We start from the raw sequence: 10,788 nt of genomic DNA, 5'->3' as shown, positions 1-10,788 counted from the left end.
ACTCTTTCCTGCCTATGCAGGGGGTCAGACTCGATGATCTATTGAGGTCCCTTCCGACCCTAACATCTATGAATCTATGAAAAGATGAGCTAAGTGTGCTCTTTGGGTGAGTATTAGCTCCAGCTGAAGTTAGGTACATCATGTTCAAAATGGGAATATTTCAAAAGGGCAGCATCTGGCACATTCTGATTGTGAAAGTGTGAATAAAATGAGAACAATTAAAATACAGTAAACCTGCTTCAACTTTAACACTCCTTCATCCGAGGTTAAAGTTGAAGTGGGTTTGCTGCATTTGAATTGTTCTCATCTTCCTTGCATGTAACAGCTAGGAGCTGCCAAGTCTGCTCCATGGCTGCCAGCTCTCTGTTTCTCCAGTGGCTCCCCTTAAAGCCCATGAAAATACAAAATAAAGAAATACATGCTTCAAGGTATGAGCTCAAAAACAGCAAATGAGACAGACCCATCCCTTGACTTACCTCATAAAACATATGATAATCAAACTGGGTTATTCCTAAAACCTACTGGTTCTTTCTTTCTAAAGTGAAACGTCCAATATGCCGCTTCCCATTTCACCACCATGTTTTCAAATTTCAGACCTTCAAACTGCATCCTCAAACTTTTCACATGCCTTTGATGCCTGAAGACATACTGTATTCCTGTAGGCAATTACAGAAATGCTGCATATTTGCTGGCATATCACAATTAGACATCAAGCCAGGCCAACTCTGGCCATAAGAAAAAGGCAACCAGGTCCTGAATGAAAGGAGCCAACAGCACCAGTGATCCAGGGGCTGCAGACATGAAACATGAAGCTCTCTGCTCGTTAGAAAACAACATGTGATGTTCATGAGAGAAATATGGTGGAGGAGCTAAGAGGGGTCTCATTTGCAGAAAGGTGGAGGATAGATGTACAGGAACAAATAAAGTCTGCATGCATCCACCAATTTAGAGTTCTCAGGATTAAAAATAAATGAAATTGTCCACTCCCCCCAAAAGAGGCCCTTCTTCTCTCTGCAACTAATGGTATTGTTCTAAACACAGTCTGACTTTTAGCACTTATCCTGCTAACAGAATTTCTGTTTCTGATCACATCTATCAGTTTTGACAAGGAAATCGAACCCTTTTGTTTCCCCGGAGCATGAATCTTGTTTTTCTCAGCATGTGCCGTGACAATGGCACATGGCTTGTTTGCAGGTGTAAGCCTGTTTGGTGAACATATGCTAGCAATGGGAGCTAAAATCAGAGCCTGTGCTTATATTTGGAGCAGACAGGAAAACCACCATCCTTTAAATATTACCAAATTAGCCCTGCACTGGCTGGAAATTACCAAGTGTCATGCTGGCGATGAGGCTGCTGCCTTACCAGCAGCATTGCTCTGGGGATTTAGCCATTCTATTCTTCCTCCTGCTGACTTGTGCGGGTCTGCTTCTGGTCTCATTCAACCCCATGGCAGTACTCCCACTAACTTCAGTGGGGCCAATACTAGATTCTGCGAAGTGTCCCGTGTCCACTCCTATTGTACAACTAAGCAGCAGGATGCTAGGTGGCAGATATTTCCAAGGTGCCCTGAGGCATGTTTCTAAATAAATAAAAGCCTGGAAGTTGGTGAGACATACAAGTGGTGATAATTGTAGGGGAGCTAACCTCAACTAGCAATTGGGCCCCTGGTATTCTGAGGAGAACATGTGGGTTGTTTGCCTTTTATGCAGAGAGGAAGTGTCCAAGCAGGTGTGCCTGACTATTCTTTAAAACCTAGATAGCTACTGTCTGTACTTGATGCTATTAGATTGGGGCAGGCAACTATTTTGGGTGAAGGGCCACTTACTGAGTTATGGCAAGCTGTCGAGGGCCGCATGGGTAACCCCAGCCCTTAACAGGTGCCCTGCCCCTTGGTCGCCATCTTGAGAATGGAAGTCCTGTCCCCTAGCCCCTTGACCTTTGCCACCAGAAGTCCCTCCCCTTGCCCTCAGAAGTGCTCCGTTCAGCAAGGGGTTTTGCCAACTCAGAACCAGAAAAAAACAAATTATATTCTAAAAATCAAACATCTACAACAGTCATCAACTTGATTTCAAAAAATCTTTTTGTCCTGATTTACATGCGTTTGTGTAGTGTACATAGAAGTGATCACACAATAGCTTAAAATGAGGTCTTACTCTTGGAAACTATGGGGAGCATGGGGGGTGGGTATAGGTTTGTGGGTGTATGGGTATGTGGGGGAGGGTGTAGGTATGTGTGGGGGTGGACAGGTGTGGAGGGTTGTGGGGTCAGTGAACATGTGGCTGTCTGTGTGGAGTGTGGGTGTGTATGGGGTTTGTGTGGGAATTTGTGTGGGGGGAGGGTGGCTGGGTTGTGTGAGGGAGTGTGGGGGTCTGCATGTATGGCAGTGCAAGGGATGTGTGGGTGCATGTGTATGGTGGGGAATGCTTGTGGGACTCGCCCTACAAACACACACGCACACACATACACACACACACACGCACACACACACACACACACACACAGTGCTTGCCTCACTACACACACACAGACACTGTGTGCTTGCCTTGCTACATGCACACACACAGACATGACTGCTTGCCTTGCTACACACACACACGGTGTGCTTGCCTCGCTACACACACACACACACACACACACACACATTCTGTGTGCTTGATTCACTACACACTGTGTGCTTGCCTACACACACTACGCACACACACAGACAGTGAGGCAAGCACACAGCAAGAGTTCAAGAGTGGGCACTGGGTCTGGTGCTTCAGTTTGAGGGAACTGAACTTCTTATACATACAGCCAGGTTTTCAGAGAAACAGAGCGCCCCCATGCTCTTTACCAAGCAGAAAAACAAGCCTCTTACTTGCTCAGTCTCTTGTGAGAACACCTCCTGCCCAATTGCTAGCTGGAATTAATAAACTTACAATTAGTGCCAGCTATATTTCTAACCAGCTTCACTTGCAAAATGTTTTATCTTCTTGTATCTCACCAGAATGGGAGTGCTAAGTACCATGGGCAAATAGTGCCTACCGAGCCTGGGGGGGCACCAGATCACCAACTGGGGGAGCCCAGCAGCTAGTCACTGAACCCAGAACCACCGGTGGCAAAACCAATGAAACCGGAAATGAACTTTGGAAAATCAGGCCCCATGTATCCAGTACCAGGCATCCAGAAATGAAGATGCCAAAAATTCAAGACTATTTTTGAAAGTCTGGGCCTAAGTGAATTTCCCAGGGACACACATGAAGCCTGTGAAAGTGCTATCAGTGAAACTCAGATTTCCTTGCTCTTCGTTCTATACTTTACCATTTAAAGTGAATGCAGAAACATTTTCATTCTGAAAAGTTCCTACACATTTGAAATTTTAAGTTACTTGCAACTAAGTTAGGATACCTACTGCCACTTTACCACTGATCTTTTTCACCTACTATCTCAGCATCTTGTCTCATGAAGAGATCTCTTTTCCTGATGGCTACAACTTTGAATTGTGGACAGTATACTGAATTGATTTCTCCATTCAATTCCTTTTAGGGTAGTGATGATTTCAGAAGTCAATGGCATTATCACCCTAACTGAACTAATTCCCCTGTTCATTTTACTAAACAGTGGTCTTGCTCACTAGCATATGCTGTCCTGACTTAAATGCCCCATGGAACCAGGTGCTAATGTGAGTATTTGTGCAAAAAACCATCCTTTGGTAACTGTTTGTTTTCAAATACAATATATACTTGTACCACAACTTTCAGAAGTATCCATTGCTATTTGATCCTACTGTACCTTTCATTGCAATGAGACATTTTCCTTATGCTTCCATGAATAAGACTTCCCTGAATAAGATTTCAAAAGTGACAGGAGAAAAACCTCTCCATTTGAACCCACAGGAAATCAGAACTTTCAAATGTGTTAGCAAATACATTCTGTCTTATGTTTTGTTTTAAATGGGTTAGATCAGTGATTCTTACCCAGTGTGACGCAGCGCCCTGAAAGGCCTTGAGACCATTTCAAGGGTGCTGTGGGCTGCCATGCAATGTTAGCATTGTTAGGCATGCAAATGTGACTTACAAGATAAACCCAAAGATGTCAAATAGGAATCCATAAACTTAAAAACAGTCTGACCTGTTTTGGTCTTTCTGAGTTCTTTGCAACAGAAGAATTACTCTATTATTTTTTCTGTTGTCAAAAAATGAATAAAAACTAAGAGCTGACATTGTCTGAGGGGTGCCTTGAGTCTATCAAAGGGTGCTTTGAATCTAAAAAGATTGAGAACCACTGGGTTAGATACTCTGATAACAACCATAAATCAACTAAAGTAAACTGATCTTACAACTTTTATAATCTCTCTCTTATTTTTTATCCTTCCTAATAATGAACTGCATTTCCTATATCATGCCTTATTATTGATCATGAGTGACAAGATAGAGTCTTTCTATGTAACTGCAAATTCGTTCCTGTAATACATAACTGTGCATTACTACTACTGTATTAGTAATGGGATATAGGACAATATACGTGCTTGGAGGTGGAGTGGAAAGGAGTGTTTTAATTTGACTGGTTCCCAGACAGCCATTCTAATTAAAACAGTTCACTGTCATGTGTATTAAGCCCTTCCCCCCCCGGGCTTTCAAGATGGCCATGGGGGGTACTTTAACTAAAGCTCATTCAACAAGGTTTAGTTAAAGTGCCCCTGTGCCCATTTTGACATGTGGGGACTTAATACACTTGACAGCAGTGGCGATGAATAGGAGGTGCACAGGGGTGCACATGTACCCCCTGAGAGCGCTGGTGCACCCCCGACAGCCAGCATTCCTGAGCAGGGGGGGCAGGTGAGAGCACTGGTGCCCCCCGACAGCACCGGCTAGGGTGTGGGGCGCCAGGAGAAGCAGTTCCCACGGTCCCCCCATGGCCAATCACGCTCACCCAGAAGTGTCAGTGTGTCCCTGCCACCTGCAGGTGTGTGGGATTGGCTGTGGGAGACCCCCCACCCCCGGTCAGTGGGATCAGCCACAGGGGGGACCCCCCCCCAGATGCTGACTGACCACTGGGGGGCAAGTGCCCCCCGACTCAGGGGGCACCAGTCGCCTATGTTTGACAGTGAGGCAACGCTGGAACATTCTAATGAGTACATTCAATTAATTGAATCTGCTCCGACAAGTTCCAGTTAGAACACAAACTAGCACATCTATATGCAACCTAGGCATCTAAAGTTAGACTCCCAAATGCACATTTAGGCACTCAAATAAGTATTTACAAACCTGAAATGAGACATCTGTTATTTAGACTGTCACCTGTATGTTCTAAAACCTCTTTTCTATTACATTACAAACCCAGAACCCTACTGGCCTGTATACCCAGGGGAAACACATTGATGAAAACACACATAGAACTTTCTACACAACCCCCTGCACAGCCAGGACTAAGAATCTGGCTTTATAACTCTGCACCATTTATAAATGCAGAGAAAGACAGAATCTGTGGCTCAAAGTTCAGATTATATAAAACAACTACAGTGGGTGATAGATAGACAACACTGAAGCCAGTGACTGACATGTTGATGGGTCTTTTCTTACCATTTACATGGCTGTTGTTAAGTGTACATACACTAAAATCCCATTTTTCCACCTCACCATTATTCAGTTATCTCACTATCCTTCCACACTAATACCCAGTTTCATTTCCACTGTCCTGACACCCTTCCCTTCAAAGATTTCACTCCTCCCTCCAAGGAGATGTATTCAGTCATAGCACAAGTGAAATAAAGAATCCATTTATCAAATGCATACCTGTTGTACCACTTCTGTCTTTTCTGGAGAAAATAAATGCACATTGTTGTCAGCAGTATCTCCATCCTGGAGGCTGATCTGAGTCTGCAATCAAAGCAGGGATGAACAATTAACTATGGAAAATAACTTTCTCAGGTTTAGCTGGTCATTCAATACTCATCTGTAAAGGCAGACAGTAGCAAATTCTGCTTTATTTGCATGAGTATGTCTACATTGCAGTCAAAGCTGTTACTGCAGCTCCTATAGACATACTTGAGCAAGCTTCAAACAACCTAGCTTGGGTCCTGATCAGAGCATAATTATGACAGCATGGGGCACAAAGTGCCCTAGGATTCTGGGTTTAATACCGAGGCAGCTAACCCACACTGAGCTCCATGCTGACACAAATACGCTATCAGTACCCAAGTTAATTAGCTTATAGCTAAGTTGGGTATGTCTGTGCAAGGTGTAGTTATGTCTTTGGCTGAAGTGTAGATATAAGCATGCAGTGAAACAAGAAATGCCCTTCTGTAATGTCTCTCACCAGTGGTCTCTATGTTGCTGTCATCTGCTCCCATCATAATGTTGACTTAATGGGACCTTTTCATATGTTCAGTCTGTTTCAGATTTCCAGTACCAGGTATATATGCATAACTGATATAAATAAAGGTAGCAACACTGATTTTAATAAACTGTTGGTTGAAAACTAGGTCTCAGTGGTAGCTTCAATTTAAATTATTACTTATTTTAAATAATTATATAACTATAGTTAATGATTCATACAGTTTGGATGTATAGGGAGAGACTCTCATAATATCTGATTATAAAGAAAAACTTACTTAATTTAATTCTTATCAAATTTCTCTTCCATGTGCCCAAATACTCAGGCAAGACTGTAGCCATAGAAGAGTTGTGTTTAATTTCCACAACTGCTACAAGTAACTTCCTATTATTTTAAAAAAGAAACCCCTTCAAAAATAATCTAATCACTATTTAAATCACTAAATTAACAAATGCAAAAATTAAAAATTGATAAGACAAACCATTTTTCATGTGATGTATAATTAGACTGTGGAACTGCGTGTACACCAGGCACCCAGCTTACTGATTGCCAATGCAGGGGGAGCCCAGGATCATGATCCCAGACTCCCCCTGCACCAACAATAGGGTGTGATTGGGATCTGATCCCAGTTCTACAGTCACACTTCCTGCCATGCATGTGTAAGCATGGCAGGAGGCACAATTGTTGGGTTCATGGATCACAGCCTATGACACCTTTAACTGAACTTCTGCCAGTTCAGGGGAGGAAGCCATGAATGATTCTAAATAGCAGTGTTCTTTCTAAAATTGTACAATAGCATTTGGGGCCTTTTTTAGTAGAGGAAGGTCAAAACTGAATGGTGCCTTCAACATGGGAAAGAAGAAAAATAAGATAATTAAATATAGAAGGGAATAGGAAACTTTGTATAACATACCTTGTATTCTCTATGGAAGCTGTCATTTCCCTTTTCACTTTGATGTATCTTTAAAAAAGAAGATCAAGATTCTTGGATGACTCAAAGGGAGCACAAAAAGTTATAGAAGATAACTTATTGATGTGATCAATAAAAGTTATAGAAGATAACTGAGTTTCTTGCAAGATACTGGGAATTTCTTTAAGGAAAATATTTTCCTTAGTGAATTTCATAAATAAATAAAGACATTTTGGATGAGAGAGTGAACCCTTCACCCACATTTGTAATATGTTATTTACTGAAATAGTACTCATTAGGGACTACTCATGTGAGTAATTGATATGAGTGTGAGTAAGGGTTTCACTATCTGGCTCCTATTAAAAATATTTGTAAGAAAAACTTACAGGAGTAGACCAAGCTACTGACAGAATGCAAAAAAATATAGGGGCACTCTTCATCTTCTGCAGTGATTTCAGTCCAGAACAAGATATGTGTACTAGAAAGAAACAGATTATAAAATGAATTATAAATTCAAACATGTACATAAACTGTAAATGGCATATGGTTCATGTACATTTAGAATACATCTACATGCAAGGAAAGTATTATGGTATGACATAATTCCTTAATATAAATATAAGGATGTTCTGAAAGCACATTCTAACACTTATCTATTTACTTGCTTCTGCTTAATTACTTGCAAAATAAATTGTGTGCTGGGTGGTCCAGATCCTCAGCATGTGTATGTCAGCAAAGCTCTGGGGGCCTCAATGGAGCTATACTTGAGGTTCTGCCCCCAGTATACCTCACTTTCTAAATTAAAATTATTTCAGACATCTATATGTAAATCACTGTACTGATGAACAGAAGACCTGGTCCAGCACATATCCACCAGACTAGAATGGGTTGGGTATAGTATAGCTATTGCTTCGAGCCTGAAAAGCAGTGCAAAAACCACATAGTGCCTACTTAAGTTAACTAATCATGTAAATCACACTATGGACATTAATAAAGTTATTAATTTGAGTAACGCTGCAAACAGAGGTCAGGGCAATAACCAGATCAGACACAAATGTAGGTCCCTGACTTCAGAGGCAATACTGATGCATAGTCAAAATGTAAGTTAGAGCCACAGTAAAATCATTATATCCAGTGAGAAAAATGGCTACAGACAAATACAAGGAAGCTCTTCAGGCAGGTTCATGTAGCACAGTGTGAACTGTTACTTGTATTACCACAAGATAAAATATGCTTATCATTGCACAGCACTGAAGTGAGAGAAGAACAACTTTGTGCAGTGCATGCTACGCAGAGCCCACACTGTTGCATACCACACCTGGAGCTGCAGGGTGAAAGCTTCTCATATGCCTTACTCACAAAACACAGATGCATGGTAAACATGCAGTGTTCAGCAGCAGTAGAAGATCCTTTTCAATGTTTCTTTTAGGATGCAAGTTCAGTACTGCCTTTATAGAGTCACTGAGTCTTAACAGGTTTCCACTGAACTAAAGAGAACCATGTTAAGGCTAGATTCTGCTTCCCTTAACATGATGGAAAGCATATTTCTCTTAAAGCGTTCCATTCATCCTCATAGGACTATGCAGGCACATCTACACAAAGTGTTTATTGAGGAGCTGACTAATTAGCTCTGTGGTAAAGTCTCAGCACCTACCTGTGAGCCCCTATTAGGGCACAGTAAACTTATAAATGCTGCCATAGTGTAGTACTTGTCAACACAATGTGGAGGCTGCCTGCTGGCTAGCCTCACAGTGGAGCTCCCTTGTGCCCCAGCCATCCCCTCCACAGCACGTTGAGCTGGGTTGGAGCAGCCCCAGGCTGGCAAGCTGACCCTCCGGGCTTCCTGACAGCCACAGCTGCTCCGACCTGGCTCAACATGTTGCAGTTCCAGGTACATATGTAAATGTGGAGCCCAAGAGCAATAAACTACAGTGCCAACTGCACCAGAGTTTATCACTTTGCATTAACAGCACCTGCAGACATGCCCTACAAATAGTAAAGTATTATTCAGTGGCCGCCTCTACACATACCCATAGACTAAGTATCTGCAGAGTAAAGCATTGCCATCTACACTTGCAACACTATTAGGTTGCAGTAAACTAATTAACACGGGTGTAAGATAGTAGTTGTACAGCGGGGTAATTAACTGCGATTAAATGCACATACAAATGCTGACCGCAGGCATATATTGCACCCGGTCAGCCCAGCCAGGAGGGGCCCAGACTCCTGCCTGCTACCTAGCCACATGGCTCTGCACTTCCAGCACCCTCATGCCCCAGCCAGCCCTTCCGCTACCTGACGCTGCCACACAAAGCATAGGGCTGATCCCCTGTGCCTCTGACCCTGGCGTAAACTGCTCCGCCCTGGCTCAGGTTGCTGCTGTCCTGGGCACACTTGTAGAAGTTGTGCCCAGTAGTTTACTCTGACTCAAACTGCTCCAGAGTTTCTTGCTTTGAATTAATTGCACATATAGATGCATCCAGTGCAACCATCATAATACAGCACAATGTAAGATAAATGATTATATGCTATTACTTATTTTTTTACACTCAATTAAGGTTTTTATTTGTTTGTATGAAAACATTCCCTGACATGCTTACAAGTGAAACACAGCAGAACAGCAGTAATGTAGAAGAAAACAATGAAAAAGAACATAATCCAAAGTAAACCAAAGTGACTTCCCTGCCTAAACTCAGTCAAGGGTGAAAAGCAAAACAGAGAGTAAAGGAGAAAAAATCCTTAGTCTATTAGGTACTTATTGAACTCCCAGTCATCAAGGTGCTGTAAATGAGAGGCTAAATATCAGGCTCCTTTTTCTCTGAATAACCTCCCTTTGAATTTAATGGGAGGTTTATCTGTGCTCAGATGGAGTAACATTTGAGTCAAGATCTCAGATTTCCCCCTGGATTTCTAAAAGTATAGTCATATTAGCATTCTTAGAAGGTTGTCCATAACACAGGTGAGAAAATGTATTCTTTACATGTAAGTTTTAATCTGTCAGTTTCCCTTAACATACTACTTTTTCTCTATTATTCAGCTACACCAGTTGGAGTCTGTGCAAATTATACAGGTGTGTTTAAAATGGAACTAGAATAGAATGTTTACTCTGCTTCTACCTCCTTTACTGTGGGACAAATGGTGATACCCTTATTCCACTAGCAAGATACTGTACTAAAAAAAAAGTAATCTTAGAAACAATCATAGGACTCTTTGTGGGAGTGAATGCTCACCCATGGGAGAAAGGGATTTGCAGACTGATCCTGCGGTAGGTGTGCAGCTCTCACAAAACCAAGCTGCAGGGAAAAGTAGAATGCACAATATTTTAACAGCATTGTTTGCCTTCCTGATAGAGATTTCTTTTGGTCCAACATGCAAAATTCAATAAGATAAGATTGTGAGGAATGCCCATATCTTACCTTGCTACCCAGTGAAGCAATTTTTAGAAGCAGAAATCCTCTAGTGAATCTCTCCCTTGCTTTGAAGATTAGTGACAACAACTGTGGCTTAGTTTTGTGCATCACTTTAGTACCTGCTGGAATTTAAACTCTGCTCACAAATATATC

At 42.0% G+C, this 10,788-nt stretch overlaps 1 protein-coding gene across 1 annotated transcript in view; it reads right to left on the bottom strand.

The window, feature by feature from the left end:
* The window catches only part of LOC102384916 (dentin sialophosphoprotein), a 20,123-nt gene extending 9,611 nt beyond the window's left edge, over nt 1–10,512 (bottom strand). Inside the window, exons 1-4 of the mRNA XM_025197234.1 lie at nt 10,456–10,512; nt 7,612–7,703; nt 7,229–7,276; nt 5,775–5,858 (exon numbers count right to left, since the gene is read on the bottom strand). Coding sequence (XP_025053019.1) covers nt 5,775–5,858; nt 7,229–7,276; nt 7,612–7,703; nt 10,456–10,459 — 228 coding nt within the window. The 5' untranslated portion in view covers nt 10,460–10,512. The remainder of the gene's footprint in view (nt 1–5,774; nt 5,859–7,228; nt 7,277–7,611; nt 7,704–10,455) is intronic.
* Nucleotides 10,513–10,788: the final 276 nt, after the last annotated feature.

This window comes from Alligator sinensis, unplaced genomic scaffold, assembly GCF_000455745.1.
Source record: "Alligator sinensis unplaced genomic scaffold, ASM45574v1 scaffold125_1, whole genome shotgun sequence".
In the NCBI taxonomy this organism is placed as follows: domain Eukaryota; kingdom Metazoa; phylum Chordata; order Crocodylia; family Alligatoridae; genus Alligator; species Alligator sinensis.
This window is presented reverse-complemented; position numbering and strand designations above follow the sequence as displayed.